Consider the following 20,239-nt stretch of genomic DNA (forward strand, 5'->3'; position numbering starts at 1 on the left):
CGCGGCCGGGGAGGAGGAGGAAGGAAAGTCGGTGGGGGTGCCGCTGCCCCCCCCCCACCGGTGCGACGCTGGGGTTAATTGACTGTCATTAAGAGGCGGCCGCCGAGGGGGGGAGCCGACCCCCTGGGAGCCTTGGGGCTGGGCAAGGAGGGCTGCCTGGGAAGCGGGACACGAAGCTTCTCCCGGCTTCAAGCCTGTGAAGGCTCAATAATACTCTTGGTGTTAACGTAAGAACAATAAATGCCCTCAGTGTTAACATAAGAGATGGGTTTTGTTCTCATTTTATGATTCCGTCTTCAGCTGCCAGAAACTTGTAGACCGCACATTTGCTTGGGGCTGAAAGTGAGCTCTTCAGACCAGGTCTGACAGGAGCACAGCTCCCTGTTGGGCCACACAGCAAGGTTTGCTTCTCCCGGTGACCAGCAAGCAACTCTGACCTGTACTGATGCCCTTGGGATCTGCCAAGGGATGCACTTCCCTCCTGTCCCCATACTTAAGCCATATCTTGCATCTCTTATTTGTGACAGGTCCCATCCTTGTCACACAGACAGAAGGACCCTGACAGTAGCTGCAGGTTTGTCGTTTGCCTTCAGCTCAGCCTGGCTAAAATTTCAGACTGATAACCACTGCTTTGCTCTGGCCCACCAGTGGCTCGTGATCTGGTGGGCTTGTGGTCCACCATCCCTCCCAACCTATTCTATACCAAAGTCTCACTGTTGATCTGTTCAGGTTAAAGAATTTCCCAAGAAATTTCACCAGGCCTAGTGGCAGCTTTCCCATTTAAGGAAATGAACTCCAGTTTCAGAATTATTATTATTTAAAATAAAATACACAAATCGCCTGTCATTCTACACAGGATTTTGCAAAAAAAGAACCTCACAAAATATTTTCTTCATTGCTTTCCAAAAGGGAAGAAACAGAAAAAACATGCATGCTTCATTCAAAGTAAGTATTTGTGTTGATTTTAATGTTCCTGGGAAAGTATTTTTGTGATCAATAAATTTGTTGACCAATTCTTCTGGTGAAAACACACCACGTTTGTTTATGGTCTATTTTCTGGCTTGTCCCCTGCTGTAAAAGAGAAGCAATGAAGTTAAGTGGCAACAGCTATTAAACCTACAGATAAAAGCTGCCACCAAGTGTCCATCAGAAATATTTTTCCCCTATTTTCTTTCTAGTACATCTAATTATCATGGTATCCCTTAAAGTACTTGAGTCCCTTAATTTAAGTAAAGGCACTATTTTTTTTCTCTTTTTACTTGAAAATGAACACATGGTTAAGAAACGTGTTGCATAACACTGAGCATTTCCTTACAAGTAATCCATTCATAATTCATACAACGATGTATTCATTTTCTGTAACTTTTTCACATCTGTATTATCTCAGCATAATTCTCAAGTTTATTAATGTTAAATATTTTTAAGTGATATAAATTCTTCAAAATAAAGTTTCAATAATATGAACATAGTATGGATTTTCAAATATACGTCCATATCATCTATTGCTTTAAAACATTTTAAATCTAAATTATTTAAGAAAATCTTGAGAGATTCCATTTAAAAAAGAAAATTGATCCCATAAATGCTGGTTTTAATTGGCCAGCCAAAAGATATTATTTATCAAGATTATGGCCCACGTACTTCACCTGTTCCATTTGAAAATTAATTATCATGCATCAAAAGTGTCCTTCAGAAACTGCATTGATAATAAAAATTGAAACAAAGAATGAATCGAGTTGGTTCTCGTTTCTGTAGCATAGCCATGTTGGTAGCGCTTAAATAGACCTTGCTCGGGCCTTGCTGAAGAAAAAAAAAAAAAAAAAAAAAAAAAGTTTATTTGATATCATAAACTATGCACAGTAACAAACTCAACAGAACAGTAGTTCTAGGATTGATAAGAGCTCAGGCATAGCCTTGAACCTTGGAATTGCTTTATTTTGAAGGAGGGAGTGCCAGCAAGGCCACATACATAAAACAGGGAATCCAGTACTATTCAATTTGATAGACAAACAAGCTGCAGACATTATACCATAACTTGACTTGTTGATATTCTAAAAATTGGCTGCAGTTACAGTATACCTTTTCAATCCAAGCAGGATCATTCAAGTCATCAAAAAGTTCTAATATAATGGCACAGTTTGGGTTAAAATACAGGCTATAGCCACATCAGAACTGTGTTTATTAAACTTTCAAGTGTTTTAACAGACAGACTGAGCAAGATCAAAGCAAAATCCCATGAGGGCTCCTAAAGTAAATAGGCTTACATAGAATTTATATTAATTTAGAGAAAGTTTAAGTTAATTCATCATTAATAAGTCATGGCTAAGTAAAGCACAGGTACAAAGACAGTAAGGCTTCACTGATATAAGCCTAGTTTCAAATCAATGACATAGAGTATTGAAGACTTTTTCTCTAAACAGTTTAACTCAAGCAGGTCAGTATCTTCACCACTCTTGTATTGTTCTGGATGCTAAGACAATTAAATTTGTATAAAGCTGAACAAAGCTATCTGAAAATAGTTAAGGACACAACCTTGAGTTTCCCAGAGAGTGTCTCAGGCCACCTGCATTTCATCTGCCAGCACAATAAGCTCAGAAGGGCCAGAGGCTCAGTTAGGGAAGCAACACCATGGAAATGCTGCTGCATTGCAGAGAAAGTGCTGAGAGATGCTAAGCCTGTGTCAGTAAGGAGCTGGGGTGCTCTTAGTTGAACCTATGTAGAAAAAAGGTGCTCCTTAGTCAAGTCTCACGTGCAACACAAACAGCACCAGCTCACGACTGTACCCCTATCAAGGAGGCTGTGTGTGCCCAAAGGACATCTAGAAGCAACCCAGGTCAGTGAGCTCACCCCCCACCTGTTATCAGAAGCAAAGACAAGCTCCAATAGTAGTGCCTATTGAGGGGACCATTGCCAGCAGGAATGACCTTGTACCTGCCTAGGGCCCAACACCCCCACTACGTATTCCCTTTCCCAGGTGAGCAGCCCAGGTGATTACCTCCCAGGTGCCTCCCATTTCAACAGGATCCCAAAGCCAGGTTGGCTCATCAACAGCTTGAGCATTAATTTAAGTCAATTTGAGTGCTCTCAGTGAAAGTATAATGTGATAAATTTCTAATGTTGAAAAAAGTGATCTCTCTTCTCTCTGATTCTCCATATCTCTCTCTCTTTTCCTGTCCTGGTTCCTTTGTTCCTTTGTACTAGTCCTGTCACTCATCACGTGTTTTCAATCCCTAATGTACTCTATTAAGTCTATTTTTTTCTGTTAAGCTAATCTTGTGGGAATAAAAATGTTGTTTTTGCAGAGTTATATTGTGTAGAGGGAAGGAATGTGGTATTGAGATATGCTTGCAGTGATAAGAAAACTTAGCAGGCGACCTTGTAAAACACAGACAACCGGACATTTTAGAGCAATTAGGTGAAGATCATGGTGTCAAGTCAGGTAAGTGAAGAAACATTACCACTTCAAACAGTAAAAAAGACAAAAGAAATTTGAAATTTAACAAGCCGGCAACTGACGGCCATGTGTTCTCTGTGAAGCATCAGATAGGTTGTGAACCTGGATTACCCAGTTAATGGGGAAACAGGGGAGGGTCCTGGTCATCGAGAAATGAAGTATATAAACCGTACTGTGTGACTAGTAGGTGCGCTCCGGCATGTGGGATGCGTGCCGCTGCAATTGCGAATAAATTACTACTTCACCGAGATCTTTGCCTGAGCCTAAGTTATTGGCTACGGAGTGTTTCTCACATTCTGTAATTTTAGTGTTATATGGGCTTATAGAAGGATCTGAAGCCAGTACTAACTAAATAAGCAGCAAGAAGGCACAGCCAGGAGCTAGCTTCAGCAGCATTAAACTGTTGTGGTGGGATTTACAGAGAGGGGCCCAAACCCACTCTGCCCAGTCCCTTCCCAGTATGAGTGCTCACAGGGCTCGGCAGAGGGGGACTCATCTAGCAAAAGACACACAGAAACAAAGAAAAAAACAGTGATCTGCTGCCGGGTGCGTGTCTGTGGGAGTGTGGCCATGGGGGTCGACAAGCCCCATGGTTGGTGATAACATCAGACTCTTAACGATGAGACTCCTTGACGCCTCGGGTTGCTTGTTCTCCAGCCGTTAAGGCATGGGAGTTGCTGAGGGTTTGCTGTTGCCGGGCAAAGTTGTTTGACCAATGAAGAGTTAATGGAAAAGGACTGCTGTGGGGCAAAGGGTATAAGAAGGGAGCCTGTCCTCAATATGGGAAGTTATGTCATCAATAATGAAGTAGCAGTTACTGATCCTAAAAGAACCCCGGTGTCCATGTGGTCATTATGCCACACGTGTCCATGCCAGGTTATTGAGCCTGTGACAATGAAAGAACAGCCCTTTGGGTTCTATTCTGATACTTGAGGAAAATACTGCTGGTCTTTCAGGCAGTTTTATTGACCATCTTTTAAATGGCTGCTGAGTTTTCCTTCCTGCTGGCACAGTGCAGGACAGTGGCTTGCTTGCAGATCTCCTGAGGGTGCTAAGATCCATGACTTCATGGGCATGATGCCGGCTGTGGGTAGAGGCTTGTGGGCCCTCTGCTTCCCAGCGGCCTGCTGTACCTCAGTGCTGTGCCCAAGAACTGAGGCAGAACCAGGCCCCCTGGATTTCCCCTGGGACATGCTAGCTGGAGCGCTGGGATTTCCTCATTCCTCTTCCCAGCCACTGGCTTATGTGGAGACAGGAAAGTCAGAATGTACCCTCTCTTGCAGAAGTCTTCCACTTCCTGACCTGCCTGCACCAAGTTCGCTGAAAAATGCCATGAAGAATCTCAAGGTAACTACAGGGTTATAATAGGATCAGGCAACAAAACCATTATCATTTCCCCACAGTGAAATCCCTGGTGCCACGTATGGTGGCCAGGCCAGGGCCTGGGGGCAGCTGAGGCAGGAGTGCTGGGGGCTCAGGGCCCTGCAGTCACAGGCCTGTGATGTCCAGCTTGTGAGAAACACTCTGTAGCCAATAACTTTGTTCTCAGGCAAGGATCTCAGTGAAGTAGTAATTTATTTGCAATGGCAGGCGTCCCACAAGCCGGAGCGCACCTACTAGTCACACAGTACGGTTTATATACTTCATTTCTCGATGACCAGGACCCTCCCCTGTTTCCCCATTAACTGGGTAATCTAGGTTCACAACCTGTCTGATGCTTCACAGAGAACACATGGCCGTCAGTTGCCGGCTTGTTAAATTTCAAATTTCTTTTGTCTTTTTTACTGTTTGAAGTGGTAATGTTTCTTCACTTACCTGACTTGACACCGTGATCTTCACCTACTTGTTCTAAGGAGTTCAGTTGTCTGTGTTTTACAAGATCGCCTGCTAAGTTTTCTTATCACTGCAAGCATATCTCAATACCACATTCCTTACCTTTAAACAATGTAACTGCAAAAACAACATTTTTATTCCCACAGGATGTAATTTGGCAGCTTCTGCTGTGGGACCTGGGTCACTTCAAGTGCAGAAATGTTCCTTTGGCAGGGGCTGGTGTTACTTAGCAAGGCAGCACTGACACAATCTGGAAGAACAATGGCTTTTCCATCTTTAGCACCAGGGATGCTGACTGTCGGGTTAACTGGTCTAAATGGGCACAGCAAACCCACGTGCTAATAAACCTCATGATCCTGTTGTGTAGACAACCCCACAAGGGGAAAATGGGCTCTGGGAGACCGAGTTAAGGGATCAGAAGCAGCATCAGACAGTGGGGTTTATCCTGGGACTTGGGCTCACCCAGTTTTGAGTGCTTCCCAATTTGCCAATATTTGTGCAGAGTGCTGTGAAATTACAGCTTTGTCTGAACTGAAAGCAAGCCTGACCCTGCATGTTACACCACTGCATGGTGTTGGGATGGACATGGGAAGGGGAAAGCCCTGTGGTAACAAATACAAGCTCCTCTGGCAGAAAACCCTTTGCCACCATAGAGGGGACCTGGGCAGGTGTGTCACAGCCATGTCTGTGCTTGTCTCTAATGAGCCACAAGAAGAACCTGCTGAGCCTTTATTGCTGAATGAACACAAAAGGTAGATGCTGCTGCTACCTTTCCTCACCTTCTGGAATGCTGAATACCCAGAGGGACTCACCTGTAACAAAACTTGGGAGTACAAGGCAGCAAATGACAGTGCTGGTGCTCACAGTGCAGGCTATTGCAGTGGAAGAGGTCTTGCATGAGGGTGGTAGAGGAAGATGGCATCCTGCCTTGGTCAGCATGTCCCGCCCTCCCTCCTTCCTGATAGTATCTGCCCATGTGTTTGCTTGGCCAGAATGTTCCCAGCTCTGCTCCCAGTGGGAGCGAGGTGCTGGGAACTGCCTGGGCTGGAGCAAGCAGCCTGTGTGGGAGTGGTTCTCTCTTGTGAGAGCTTGGCTGTGAAAGCCAGAGCTCTTTATGTGGTGTTTTTTTTTTCAGAAACTCTTGGAATATTTTATTCCTGGAATAAAATTTTGTTAATCCTGGTCTTAAAAATAAATAAATAAAGCTGCTTGGCTGGAGGAAAATGGAAGCACAAACCAAAATGCAGCCTGAAGATGCAGCAGCAAGCCAGAATGTGTTATTTTTGAAAATCTCTGAAGCCTGAGCCAGTCACTTTAGGAGGGGGGGGAAAAAAAAAACATATTCAGTGTTCCACTGGTCAGCCTTGTGATGACCTAGTCACTTGCTGCCTCGCAGCTGCTGTTCCCTCCCTCTTCTGGGGAACCAGGAGGAGGGAAGCCTGCAGCTGCTTGGAATGATTCTTGTGCAGGATTGGGCTGAATGGAGACATTTTGTTCAGCCTGCAAGTTGCTTTGTTTGCTTTTAAGGCATGCTAAGAGGAAATTAATCTCTTTCACAGGAATCTGTGTAAGAGTGTATCACTTCAAACACTCATGCTTCTTTCACAGAAATAATTGATGCATGGTATCTTTAACTGACTGCAGCCCAATGGAAGGTTAAATAATCAGAGAAAAAATTAGCACAGAGGAGCTGTTCCCCTCCCTTTTGCCTGCAGTATCTGAAAGGTCTGAGTTTTCCCTTGTGAGTCCTTGATGGCAGCAGATCTGCAAGGGCTGGGGCTAAGCCCTGCAGCACAGAAGCCACACTGTGACCTGGTGTGGTGGCAGGGGCAGTTCCCAAGGGTGGATGTGAGTGTGGTGGAGCCAGCGTTCCTGGTCGGCAGGGAGGACCTCAGCCCCAGACTGAAAGCAAGCTGTATTTTACTGAGCACTTAGCAGGGGTCAGGGAGTTTCTCTGTCATTTGCATTTTAATATTCTAGACATAGAGACTCATTTGCAAATTTTCTTTTTCACTAGACAAAAAAGATGCTTTGCCAGAGTTAATAACTCCCATTGCTTCTCATCAGGGGAAGGCAGCTAGGGGAAGCCCTCAGAGGACTGACAAGGGGAAATGCTCCCTGCTGGGGCCTTCTGAGATAACAGGGGACAACTGGGAGTTTAGCTGTATAGGATGGTTGATGGTTCAGCTGAGCTAACTCCTGACTGCTGCTTTCCTTCCTTGTTCCTCTTCTCAGTCTAGTTCACCACAGGGGATTCCCATCCCCTCCCAGCTCTGGTATCTGCATTGCACCAAGTGGAGTCAACTCACACCCGGTGAAAAACTAACCTGCCTATACATCAGAAAAACAAAATCCTTTCAGGAATGGGTGACATATTGAATTGAGGGGGGGAAATGACTGCAGAGGGGAGCTCTCTCTTGGCAGCAGTCCCGCCACCTTGGGCTGCCTCTAACATGGTGCTGGGGAGCTGTGTCAGGACAGAGACCTGTGGGCACATTGGCTCTGCCCAGAAGCTGTCCTGGCCCCAGCTGGGCTCCTGCACTGTGAGGGTGGGAGTGCAGGGCTGTGCACTGGCAGAGGAAGACAGTGCTTGAACTGCTGCCGCCTTCGGGAAGCTGCCTGCAAAATGCACCCCAGGACATCCTAAATGAGAGTCTTGAAAAGTGAAATGTTATCTGAGCAGCCACTGGCAGGGAAAGGACACCTGCCAGCAAGGTGAGCAGCTTCAGGGGAATGGACAGATCCTATTCTTCCACCTTGCAGATGGTCTTGGATAGAGAGCAGACAAGTGTGGTCCTCGGCTTATTGGCTTTGGAGAGAGGTGCTCTGTTGGCACCTGGCCCTACGAAATCCATCACTAAAACTAAAAGTGTCTATGGAATCTGAAGCAGTTCTGAAATAACTTCTAGAACACTGCTTTATTCGTATCAAGGGTATTCCAGTATTTTTGTTCAGTTTTATTTTTATAAAATGTATATGAAATTATTTTCATAACATGTAACACAATTACTGTAGCTCACAAAAATCATGCAACTATTTTAATTTGTAAAAGCAAGATTAAAAAAAAAAAAATCTTAATTTGTTCTTATGGACTACCCCTTCAGTGCCTGAATATGAAGATTAGAGGAGCTGGAAATTCATACGAGATTTAGCAAAGTGATAAAGGAGACAAGAAATATGAATGTGGAAACCAAGAAGATGCATCTGATAGTGAGGAAGAGACTCCTTCCATCTGGCTGCTGAGATAGTCCTCTGTTAAAGGGTGGGTTTGACATCCTGGGGCAAGGCAGTCAACTGGGCAGCTTGATAGCAAGAGAGCTCTTCTCGCTATGGTAATAGCAAATCCTTTTGGAGCACATTCCTGTATTAGCTGATGTTTGGGTTGGAAAGAAAGGCAAAGATCAACATAGCAAAAGCAAAAAGCTCAGCTTTTGACTTTTCTGCCTCTTATTTTTTAAATACCATTTAACACCAGGTAAGACCAAAGTAATTCTTGGTGAGTCTTTTAGCATCGGTAAGACCAGAGTCTGTGTGTAGCCTTAAGCCCTTGAGGAGGATCTCAGCAGCACCACAAGTATCTCCTTCCAGCAGAAGCTGGCAGGGATGAAGGAAAAACTGGCAGGAATCAAGAAATGGGTGTGTTAATGAAGCTGCTTCTGTAGTGAAGGTTCATGCTGTCTCAGAAAATTCAGTCCTATCTGCAAAGTTCCCTCTCTGCCAAGGGTAGGAGGCTGGCAAGTATTTGTCTTGCACAGTCAAAGTCTGTCTCTGGTCATATCTTACCAGTGCTCACCTGAAAGCCAGCGCAGGACCCCAGTACCACTACGAGCAGCTGAAATCTGAGAAATGCCAGCAGTGCTCGATGCAACAAGATGTATCTTACCAGGAGTTTTACCTTCAGCCTTAAATGAGCTCTGCTTTGTGGCATGTCCTGTTTAGACCGGATGCCTTTGCTTATTAGTTCTGCTTTGATGAGGCTGAGAGTTACCAGCACTTTTGTAACAGTAGCTGATAACATCCTGACTTTTAGGAAGCTGGTAAAGTGTAACAAGGGTTGTTGTTGTTGTTGTTGTTGTTGTTATTGGGGGTGGGGGGCAAAGAGGCACTGTTGCAATCTACGACATCAATGGCACTTAGGAGCTCAGCTTTCAGGAAATGATTTTTGATCTCCATGCTTTATAATAATACAATAAAGAAAATGTTCAGCACCAGTACTTGAGTTACATGTCCATGGCACATTTGGATGGTGGTGGGAAAACATAACGGGTAGCTTCAAGGTTTAGAGACTCATGAGGTTACTTAAAGGTTGTTCCTACTAATCCTGGCACACCCTGTGGACTAGTTGGTGACATCAAGTAAATATCTAAGGAGCCAACACAGGCTGTTAGTGTGAAAAATGTAGAATGATATAATACCACACGTGTCCATGTACAGGCTACACTTTGCTGGACTGAGGTCGCATGCATTTCCTATTTTTTTCCTGATGGGTTTGTTTCTTGCTCTATATTTCATTGAGATAATCTTGATCAGGATAGATCAGGAAGCCAGTGAATAAGCTGTCTGTCCAGTAGGGGTCATAAAAGAGCCCGTTTTGTTCAGAGTAAAAGATCTGCAGCCATACTTCATCCTCCTGCTTCAGAGAAAGGATGGTGGATCCAGAGGCAACGTCATGGTTCCCAGTGTTGGCATCAAAGGTCTTGATCCGATACTGCCCGTTGTGGACCAAGCCAATGGCCAAATGTTTGTTGGCCAAGGTGATATCATAAGTGAAGTAGTAAATACCCGGGATGCTGCATATAAATTTCCCGCTGGAAGCGTTGTAATGTCCTCCTTCGTTCATAAGGATCCTGTCAAATTTGATGGGCAGCCTTTCCCTTGGGTAGCTTTTGGAGACAGCCACAGAAAAGGCAGATTTGGCTTTGTTGGCATTACAGGTGCAGGGTCCTGGCATGCCAGTCTCACCTTTGTTCCCTTTGGGTCCTTTCTTTCCCGGTGCTCCATTTTTTCCAGGACTGCCCTTTAAACCCTTTGGTCCTCTTGGGCCTGCCTTGCCGATAGCTCCCGCTTTCCCCTTTGGTCCTGGCTTGCCTGGGTTTCCTGTTCTGCCCTGTGGACCTGGAAGATAAATAACCTTGTAAACTTTTTAGTTAAAATATGGCGAGTGGAAAGGGATTATATCAATGCGGCAGTATGTTTTCATTTGGGAGGAGAACCTTGCTAGTGAAAATCCTGATGAAATATCACCTGGGGCAGGACCTGTCAGGACTGATTAACCACATTAAGCAGCTGGCATGAAAACAGGACTTGGGAGCAGGAAAGCCTGTCCTCTTTAGGGACCAAAAGGCTGGTTCTGACTCACTTGAGAAAAAAAGAGTAATAAATTATAAAGCTAGCTAGGAGAAAGCTTTAAATCTTTGGGTTTTGAAGGAGCTGGATGGGTTTGTGAAGCTTTTGGAAACTAGCTTTGAGCAGATGGGTATGTTTAATCTTCTGCCTATATTTTTTACATTTAACATGAAACTGTGTTGTAAAAAATGGATTCTAGGTGTAGAAAAATGCCCAGTGTAGCTGGGATCTGGGCCAGTCATGAACCAGAAGACACCTGGTGCAAGGACTGCCTTGAGATGGGGAGCAAATTGGGCTCTGTCACAGTGGTGCTGAAACTGATGGTGAGCCCTGAGTGTGGTAGTACCTGATACAAGAAAATTTCAGGGGGAATTATTTTGTGTCTCTTGGTCTGCTGTAGCAACTAGATTTAAATGCAGCAGCATCTGGAAACTTGTTCTCCAGAGTCTGTTTTGGGGGTGAGAGAAAAGAAGATGCAGCATTGGTGTGGTGGTGTTCTGCTGAGCCAGGAGGGCGCTCCAGGGTGGCGGTGGGAGATCAGCGGGTTCTGACTCCTGCTGGGCCTGATGCTCACAGTAAGGTCTGAGTTAAACAGGAATCCCACCTCGGGGTTAAACTAGGGTTGACATTTGCTTTGATTTAGGTGGAGCATGGTCAGGGCAGTGTCTGCTACCCAGTTAGAGTGCTCTAGGGAGCCAGTACTAATTTTTTGCTTCTGAATTTGTTTCTCTTGAAAGCAGCAATCCGAGACCAGCCCTGTGTCTCTTGGCTAGGGCACACGTGTCAAAACAGGGAAAATCTCCCTCCGGGGGAAAATGTGCAATATTAAAATGAAGATGATAAAAATTACATGCAGCATTAAGACTTTATCAGCAAAAACCTTTATTTTGGAAGGTTTTGGCACAGTGTTTGGGATGATGCTTTTATATTTTATTCTTATTTCCCAAAGAATTTCTTCCCTCTTACCTTCATCACCGTGCTCGCCTTTGTCCCCGTCCTTGCCATCCTTGCCATCTTTCCCCGGGAAGCCCATCCTGCCGACTGTCCCCGGAGCACCGGGAGCACCTGGAGGACCGGGGGGCCCGGGGGGGCCCGGCAGGCTGCACGCCAGCTGGGGACCCTCCTGCAGCGCTGCCTTGGCAAAGCCCCCGAGGATGTGGTTTGCCACGCAGGGCACGGTCCAGAGGAGGAGGACAGCAGAGATCATGGCGCAGCCTGTAGAAATGAGATGGGGTCGGAGGTGTGTGGGGAGCAGTGGGTGAGGGCCCGGCAGTGTCCCCTCTGCCAGGACTGCGTGTTGTGGAGACTCAAAAATGGAACGTGTTTTGGCAGGGTGAGGAAGCTCTTTGTTTTGGAGGGATGCGAATTCAAGGCTTTTGCTCAGGGAATTTTCCAGGTCTGAGCAATATTTTCTTTTCAAACTTGCTCTTGTCTAAACTCCTATCCATGACCACCCATCCTTTTTCCTGCTCTCCCACCCTTCTCATGCTAATGTACCTGGCAGCTCCAGCTCCTCTCTGAAGTCTGTCTGTGACTGTTTATCTACGTGCAAGGAAGGACTGGGACAAGGTCAGAGTCAGAAATGATGTTTCTGGCCTCTTCCACAGCCTCCCCAAACCCCTTCACTGCTCTCCTCCTTTACCATTCCCCTCCTCTTTGTCCTTCCCTTCTCTAAAAAATAAGCCATTGTTTTAAGCATAGAATACAGCAAGGGGGGATTTTTTGGAACATCCTGGGCTCTGCCTTCATTCAGGGGTGGGTGCTGAGCCTCCATGCCTTGTCTGACTCCACTCATGGGCAGGAGGAGGGCGTTGTGATAGGAAATGATTTCTGAACACAGCTATTCCCATGGAACTCTTGGTGATGCAGAGCAGTTATCCTGCAGTAAAATCTCCCTCTGGATGTCTGCGTGTGGAGCTGTTTGCAAGGAGCTGTGCACAGAGTGAGCCCTCTGCATCTTGAAGCAGCACTCAGGTGCATTGCCAGCTGAGAGAAGATGCTCAAAATCAGGCTGATTGACACGAGCTCGTCTTCATGCACAGCCTACCTGAGACCGAACGTTAGCAGAGTTTGTGTTGGTTCTGCACATGGTTACAGCTGTAGTTAAGAAGAGGATTTCTCCTGTGTCATCAGTTTCTGTCCACCCATGGGTGCAGTGCTTGTGCCATTCCCTTCCCAGCTCTGAAGGATGCCATGCACCTGGGGGTGCCCAGCTGAGGATTTTCCCCCTCCCTTTGCCAGAGAGGGAAGTGACAGCCATGAGCCGGGGGCACTGACCACGGGCTGCGGCAGAGGCTGGTGGTGTTGGGCTGTTTTCCAGTGGCCCAGGTGTAGAAACGAGCTGCTGGTGGGTGAAAGGCATCCCCTGACCCAACCTCTTTCTTTGCGCTTACGTAGTTGGAGTAGCCCTTGAAATGAAGCACAAAGCCTAAAGCTGCCCCTTACAACTCTGGCTGGTTCATTGTTTGCTCGGTAGCTCTGTGATCAGTCAAGATGAAGCCAGAGGAATGTTTTAAAGGTGTTGGCCACCTGTCACTTTGGTACAACTCCTGTCCCCCAGGCTAAGATGGCAAAGACTCCTGTGAAATGCAGTCTGTCCCTTACTGCAGCCGACCTGTACTGGAGGAGGCTCTGAAAGCCATCTGCTTGTGTGGACTTCCTTATCACATCCTCAAGTCCTTTGAGCTAAACACAGAAGCAAGGCTTATAAAGCAAGAAAACTGCCTTTCAAATATTTCTCCCTACTCTGGTGCTGGAGTAAATTTACAGCTAAACATCAAAGTGGCAGACGGACGAGTTGTGACATCCCTAACCTCTCATGGGCCATTTGGTTGGGCAGGGTCCTGCTCGGTGTCAAGGCAAACAGCGGGAGGTTTGGCTTCTCTCCAGTGTGTTCTGCTGACATATGTGACACGTTAATGCTGAGTGGGAGCCCCCCGTCCTGCAATACGTGGAATTAGGAACATGCAGAGGAGTGGGGAATGCAGAACAGATCTCCGGGCTGGGGCTGCCTGCTCAGCTGGTCTGCTCTTCTGCTCTCTTCTGCTTTTCTTATACCCAAGTTTATTTGCTGGTGAAAAGTGTTGGTTTAATGGCCTTGTGAGACCCAAAGCACAAACTGGAAGTGATGTGGACAGCTGAATAAAGACCTCTCGCTCACAGAAAGGGGAAAAAAATGCTAAAATGCCGGTGGAGCGGGGAGATCCTAAGGGAAGCTCCATCCCCACTTCCCAGTAACCACCTCAAGTGGGGCAGAAGAGAAGGGAGAGGTGTTTGGAGATGGATGACACTAATTAGTAGTGGCAAGGAGATATTTTGTTGTGGGGCATAACTGAGGGGGTGGGGAAAAAAAAGGTGGGACTGCTTCATGTAGAGGAGAAAAGAGTACCAGTGAGCACAAGGCAGAGGGCAGGGCACCTTCTCTGAAACTTTCTTAGTGCAAGTACTTCTGTTCACCCTCAGACAACACCAGTAGTTAACCCAATGGGATGAAACACAAAATACCCCGAGGCTGAGAGGTTTGTAGTACCAGTACTCGAACAGACGAGGAGTATTTGGCTACCTGGAGCAATGCTCTGGTGCAGCTCCCGAGTCAATGGTAATTTTTGGCTCTGCAAGACCTCTTCATCCCACAGCACAGCAGTGTGTGTGGGGTGGGAGCATGGTCACATTCACAAGAGAATCTATAAATAATATTTTAAAGAAACCTCTTTGAAAGAAAACAAATCCTGTGCTGTTCCACCTTAACAGGAAAACTGCTCTTCAATGTAGAACATATGATGAGCTCCAAGAAGCAAATTGGAAACAGATCAGCATCTTTCCTCTCCTCAGCACTAGCAGTCGACCTGGCACTGAAGACCATGCAGCACAGTTTCAGCTGAGATCTTACTGTTATAGTAACATTTTAATTAATGCCTTTTGTAATAGGGTCTTGGAGACTTAATGGCCATGACAAATACATGGTGTGTGGGTCACAACCCCCCACCATGCCCCGGGGGCCATGGGAGTGGTGGTGGAGCGCTGCATGGGCTGGAGACAAGTCGGGGGCGGATGTGGTGGAGATGGTGGAGCTGAGTTGTTCTGAGGTAGAGCTCTTGGAGGAAAGACCCTCTGGGCTCCCAGATGCTGGGCAGGCTCCAGGCTGAGGCATCAGGTCCCCATCCCAGCTGGGTCATTTGTCTGCCAGCCTCTGGGCTCTGAGAGGCTCCAAAATGTACTGTGAACGTGGGAAGCCTGAGCTAGAAGGATGCAGCACAGGCAGGTGGAGTGACAGGTGTCCATCAACTGGGATTTATATAGAGGATTCCCTGTGTCCTTCAGCTGAATCCACAGAAATTGCTGCTGTGTCATCCAGGGCATCCCCTGGGACCAGTCTAGTCCCTAAAATAGTGCTGTGGAACCCCACGGGATAATTCTGGGGAATGTTTGTGAAGAAGCAAACTGGGAAGGAGATGGCTTTAGAAAGTGTTCATTCATGACTCTTAAAGCTGGAACACAACTCTATAGAAAATGTGTCAGGCTTCTGTTGCCCATGGAGCATTTCTGCAAGGGGACTGCTCTCTAATGGCTTTTCTGTGCATGCTACTTGTCCCCTGAGCATCTCTGTCCCTTGGGAGCCCCCTCTCCAGGAGCTCTGTCCCCACAGGGCTCCTTGCAGCCCCTGTTCCTGATTGCTGGCTTGCAGCAGCTGAAGGTGGCTCACAGGAAGGAGCTTGGGGGGAGGCATCTCTTGCCGTGTCTCCCTTTGGCTGCTGCAGCATCCCTGCTCTGAGTGCCTGCTGGAAGTCCCCGTGCGACCACTTCTATTGCCTGAGCTCTTTCTGGAGATGCATGTGCATTTAAAAAGGGCATCTGCAAGAAACAATTTTGCCCGTAGGAGTGAGCCCCAGGTGCAAAGGAGCAGCTGTAGCTCTTGGTGCTTGTGGGGTGGCTGGGCTGAAAGCACACCGGAGGGAAACCCCAAGGGTTTGCCAGGCGTGGTGGCCAGATGGTGCATTTTGGCCAGGGAAGCCACCTTGTGCACTTCCATGCACCTCTGCACAGGGAGCAAAAGCTGAAACACATGCATTTAATTTCTGATACAAGCCGATGAAGTAGCTATAGCAGATATTAATCTGATTTTTTGCACAAAGTAATGTCAAAGGAGACAAAGGAAAGAGATGCATCTCCTGCACCCGAAATGGCATCACCTCCTCCGCCATAAGCAGCTGCAGTGCCTGTGCCAAGCCTTCCCCGACCCCAAGACAGAGCCATGGCACAGCAGCTGCTGCCTGGTACCGGAGCAAAGGGAGAGGCTGTGGTTTCGGCTGGGCGAGGCGGGTGCTCCTGCTGGAAACCCGAGGAATGTTTCCTTCCCAGATGGTTTCTTTTAACTTACCGCTGCTGTCTTTATGGATTTCTGTGCAGGCATTGGAAACCTGAGTGCTTCATCAGTTAGACCTTATTTGGAAAGTTTCCCAAGTTAAGGTTAAGAGGAGGAGGGAAAAGAAAAGAAACGGAAAAGTGAATTTACTCACCCAGGCTGATCTCTTCAGCGAGATCTCGACAGGCGCTGGAATCCTGCACGGTTTTGCAGATGTTTTGCTGCAGATCGCTGTCACACAGCAGAGCACAGAGCCTGTCTTGCCACAACAGCGTCCTTCTGAGAGTGCTCTGCAGTCCTCACTTCTTGGGTCTTTCGTCTTTATTAATGTTTTACCCCGTTTTGCATGTATTGCTAACTTCCTACAGCAGCTCTAGGTTTTGGCTCCACTTTGCCAAAGGCATAGTTTTATTATTGTGTAATGGGTCCGAGCCTCTTCCTCTGTCACGTGGTGTGGGCAGAAAGCTTTCCGCACACATGGCTAGAAAGCTCTCAGTGCCTGGGGAGCCTCTCTCCTCTCTCCTGTGCAGTCTGTGAGGAATACTCAAGAGTCTGCCTGGGCCGTTTCTGGCAGGTTCTGCCTCTCTGCCATAGCCACTGCCCATACAGGCAGAATTTGTAGGGGGACAGGGACTGAACTGGGGAATAACGTAGAAGCTTGGTCCTAGAGCACTAGCAAGGGAAGCAGATCTTATCCTGAAGGTGGAAGCTAACTTGTAGTCTCTGAAGTAATTTAGACAAATCGGTAAGGGCAGATCATTCCAGGCCTGAAGTAAAAGACTTCACTGTGAAGCAGCAGCTTTGTAGATGTGAGTTTTGAGAGGAGACAGCAGATGTTTCACAAATGCCCCAGGTGGATGTGGGAGACAAGGCGTGGAGCCCTCAACATCCAGATGTTAGGGCAGGACTGTCCCTGGGTGAGGGCTTTAAGTTTGCAGACTAATTGTGAAACCCTACCAGTTGTTGAAGATAAGACAGTAATGCTGCAAGTAGTGCCTGAAATGGGTGTTGGGCCACCATGGGGTGCCAGCGAGTGGTGCCAGGAGGGCAGCAGTGCCCTGGGGCTGTCCTGTCCCACCGATGCTTCTGGCTGCAGGCTTCTGCCCTGCCCAGTGCCTGGACAGGCGTGTGCTGGCAGCTGGCTGTGAGGTCAGCCAGCGAATGTTTTCTGCTCAGTGCAAGTCCTCTGAAGTACTCCACGAGCTTCGCTCCTTCTTATGCCAGAATTCATCCTTAGCAGAGCTTTTTTTCTTTTTCTATTCTTTTCCTTTCTTTTCTTTATATATATATTTTAAGCTTTGCCCTGAACTTGCTCTCGGAACATGGTGAGAAAGGTTTTAGCTGCATTTATCTGCATTAGAGACACAACAAAAATACAGCGTGTCTGCACTTCATGTGGTGAGCTGCAGTCAGTGAAGCTGCCCTGCAGGGGTGGGGATGTCTCACTGACAGAGCCTGGGGCTGCTGCCGTGATGTGCTGGCAGACCAGGCACCAACAGCACAGCAGAGTTGCACAGCATCATCCAAATATTATAAATATATTTTCCTTGACGGGGCCCTCTCCCTCGCATACAGGACCAGCTTTTCCCACCCTGAGTGGCTTTGCACTAGGAAGTCCCTGGTGCAGGAGCAGCCACGTGCAGAGGAGCTGTCAGCATGGCCAGCACCAGGAATGAATGAGGTGGAGAAACCCAGCGGCCCTGCTGGGAAATGCGAGGTAGGACTGAGGCAGCTGCAGCTGCTGGGGGTTTGAGGCAGCGAGGGCCTGACCTGCTTCGGTGGTGGTGTGGGGATGCTGTGCCTGCTGACACTAAACCCGGGCCTCAGGCGGCTCTGCCGGAGGACGTGCTCGGCAGCGCTTCGTGGAATAAATGCACTGCCCGTCCGCAGGGAAACAGCAGCTCCGGCACGTGGGCCTCGGTCGGCTCTTTTGTTAGCTGGACACTGCAGGGAAGCATTACAAGAGATGGTGTCATATCTGTGCTGCTCCTTAACGACAGGCTCCCTGCAGGGACTGGCAGGTGTGCGTGTCTAGCACAGGGAACAGGGCTTGCTGCCTGCCTCTGCACATCCCTTGTGCGGGCTGTGCATGGGACCGGGGCTCCAGCCCCTGCCATGGAGGGGTGCTGGGGTCCGTGGTGCTCCCTCCTTGGCACCGAAGCCTTGCTGCCAGGAAAAGGCATGCTGCCCAGCCCCTGTGGAATAAAAACCGCAGTTTTAAGCTCTGCCATCTCCTGTGGACATATTTTGGGTGGGAAATGTAAGCGCCTAAATGTGAGCGACTGCTGGTTCCCTTCTGAGATAGAGGCCAGGACTGTGTCTCATCAAAAAAGGCTTTTCCCATGCTGGTCTGGGGAGTGCTGCTGCATTGCACTCCTACAGATACCGACCTTGCAGTAGTGACTTTGGAACCAAATAAAATGAGTCAGCAAAGGCAAAAATAGCTGCAGTTAGCACGGAGGCTGGAGACAGCCTGAAGTTCAGCCTTCAAGGCGAAGATGGGAAACGGCAATGCAAGTGTGCCTCTCTTCAGAGATGTAGTGGTCCTTTGATTTTTTTTCTTCCCTGTTTGGAAGATACTAAGGGGAGGGAAAGGTATTTTCTACCCAGCAGGTCTGCTGGCTTAGCATGGAATGGTGATTTGGGTAATTTTTATTGCCCTGCCTGAAAGGAGCTTGGAAGCCTCTGAGCAGTCTTCACAGAGTGATTGTCCCTCTCCTAAAGCCCCCATAAAATGAGTCAAATCTCTGTTTAAATTTCAAGGATACCCTTGAGACCATTAGGTCTGCTTAGGAACTGCAGCCCTAACCCATTAAGATAAAAATAAATAGAACTTATTTTGGGAAGAGGGAAGCGGGAACCAGCCCAAACACCAGTGAGCCGCTGGCAGCACACTGCAGTTGTGCTTTTTTATTTATTTATTTTTATTTTTTTTATTTCTGTTTCTTTTGTCTCATGCATCTTCTAGTTCAAAGTGAAATTCCGCAGTCTCTTTAGCTCACTGAATTTAAGGTATCCGATCACTTATTTAGACAAGAAAAGACTCTTCTGAAAACGCCTTTTATTTCCCAGGAAGGCTTAAAAAAGAAAAACAAAAAACATGGAAAATTATAGAGTCCTCTAGGAGACAAATCTCATAGGCAGAACATTGAGTGACAGGGAAATGTGGTGAATTGTGTTTCTCCAGGAGCAGGTTAAACAGAGCCAGTGACCTCCTGAAAGCAGCCCAGAGAAGAGGTGGATAGCAGATGACTTACGTAGTAGAGTGGGCAAAAAGCAAAATGAGCTCCTTGAACTGCCAGCCAGGTACAGACATGGGCAAGAAACGATGCCCAAAAGCCAGAGCTGGTCCAGAAACCTTGCAGATTCTCCATAAAGGTGTAGGGTCCTAAAGGCCTTGGGGGCCAGACCTGGGGTTAGCCACATCTCCAGCCCCACTGCTGGGGGCTGAGCATCACCAACAGCAATCCCAGCACCTGGGGACGAGGGCAGCAATGCTCAGGCCAGGAAAGCCAGTGCCAAGTGCTACTGGTGCCACAGCACAGTGCCTCTGCCTTCAGGGCAAAGGTGCATCCCCTAGAGATGGGAAAAACGTCTTACATGGCATGTGAGCAGTGACAGGCTGCACAGATAGTAATAGCTACAGACAAATCCCCTCTCCCTCTGGTGCTTTCCAAGTGGGAAATTTTGCATTAGAGCTGCCCTTTTTGTTCTCAGACAATTAATTTGCTAAAAATGGACTTCCCCCAATTCCTAAAATATTGAGAAAACACCGGTGTATCAGCAGAACGTGCCATGGGGCTCTGCTGTCTCTGGCCTTGAAAGCTGCAGCCAGGTGCTTTTGCTTCTGCAGATGCCTGGTGTGTGGCTCTCTTACAGCGAGGGGCAGCCGAGCCAAAGCAGCAGGCAGCTGAACCACCGTCCCCTCCCTCCCCTTTCCCAACCAGGGTGTGCAGCACCAGGACAAGTGCTTGGGCTGGGAAATGCCTCAAAGTGTATGGGTATGCTGCAGCCTGAGCCGAAGGGAGCCAGACTGGGTGTGAGTTACAGCGGGTGTGCATTATGGTGTTAGCATGTTTTGTAGCAGCTTGTGGATGAAAAGCAGCCCTGGGTGTACTGGGTCTGGCTGGGATGTTAACTTTCCCTGCAGCAGCCCATACAGTGCTGTGCTCTGCACTTGGAGCTAGAACAGCAGTGGTATCACACTGGTGTTGTGTCTGCTGCTGAGCAGTGCTGGCACAGCA

At 47.6% G+C, this 20,239-nt stretch overlaps 1 protein-coding gene across 2 annotated transcripts; it reads right to left on the reverse strand.

Annotated features, from left to right (window-relative positions):
- Nucleotides 1–8,351: 8,351 nt before the first annotated feature.
- C1QTNF2 (C1q and TNF related 2) lies at nucleotides 8,352–16,460 on the reverse strand. Of its 2 annotated transcripts, XR_004754374.1 has the most exons (4): nucleotides 16,150–16,460; nucleotides 11,600–11,848; nucleotides 9,183–10,402; nucleotides 8,352–9,145 (listed from the first exon to the last, which is right to left on the reverse strand). XR_004754374.1 is itself a non-coding variant. In XM_035338624.1 (3 exons), exons 2-3 carry the CDS (start codon nucleotides 11,838–11,840, stop codon nucleotides 9,789–9,791), a joined length of 855 nt encoding a protein of 284 aa, XP_035194515.1. In that variant the 5' UTR covers nucleotides 11,841–11,848; nucleotides 16,150–16,460; the 3' UTR covers nucleotides 8,352–9,788. The 2 variants fall into 2 exon arrangements, 1 of the variants encoding a protein (XP_035194515.1); XM_035338624.1 differs by having other exon boundaries at nucleotides 8,352–10,402.
- Between the last annotated feature and the right edge of the window lie 3,779 nt (nucleotides 16,461–20,239).

The sequence above is a fragment of the Oxyura jamaicensis genome, chromosome 13 (genome assembly GCF_011077185.1).
Source record: "Oxyura jamaicensis isolate SHBP4307 breed ruddy duck chromosome 13, BPBGC_Ojam_1.0, whole genome shotgun sequence".
Classification (NCBI taxonomy): domain Eukaryota; kingdom Metazoa; phylum Chordata; class Aves; order Anseriformes; family Anatidae; genus Oxyura; species Oxyura jamaicensis.

Coding starts and splice junctions, on each gene's coding strand:
- C1QTNF2 (XM_035338624.1), bottom strand. CDS start 11,840: ATGATCTCTGCTGTCCTCCTCCTCTGGACCGTGCCCTGCGTGGCAAAC. Junction 10,403..11,599: donor AGGCGAGCACGGTGATGAAG/GTAAGAGGGAAG, acceptor TTTATCTTCCAG/GTCCACAGGGCAGAACAGGA.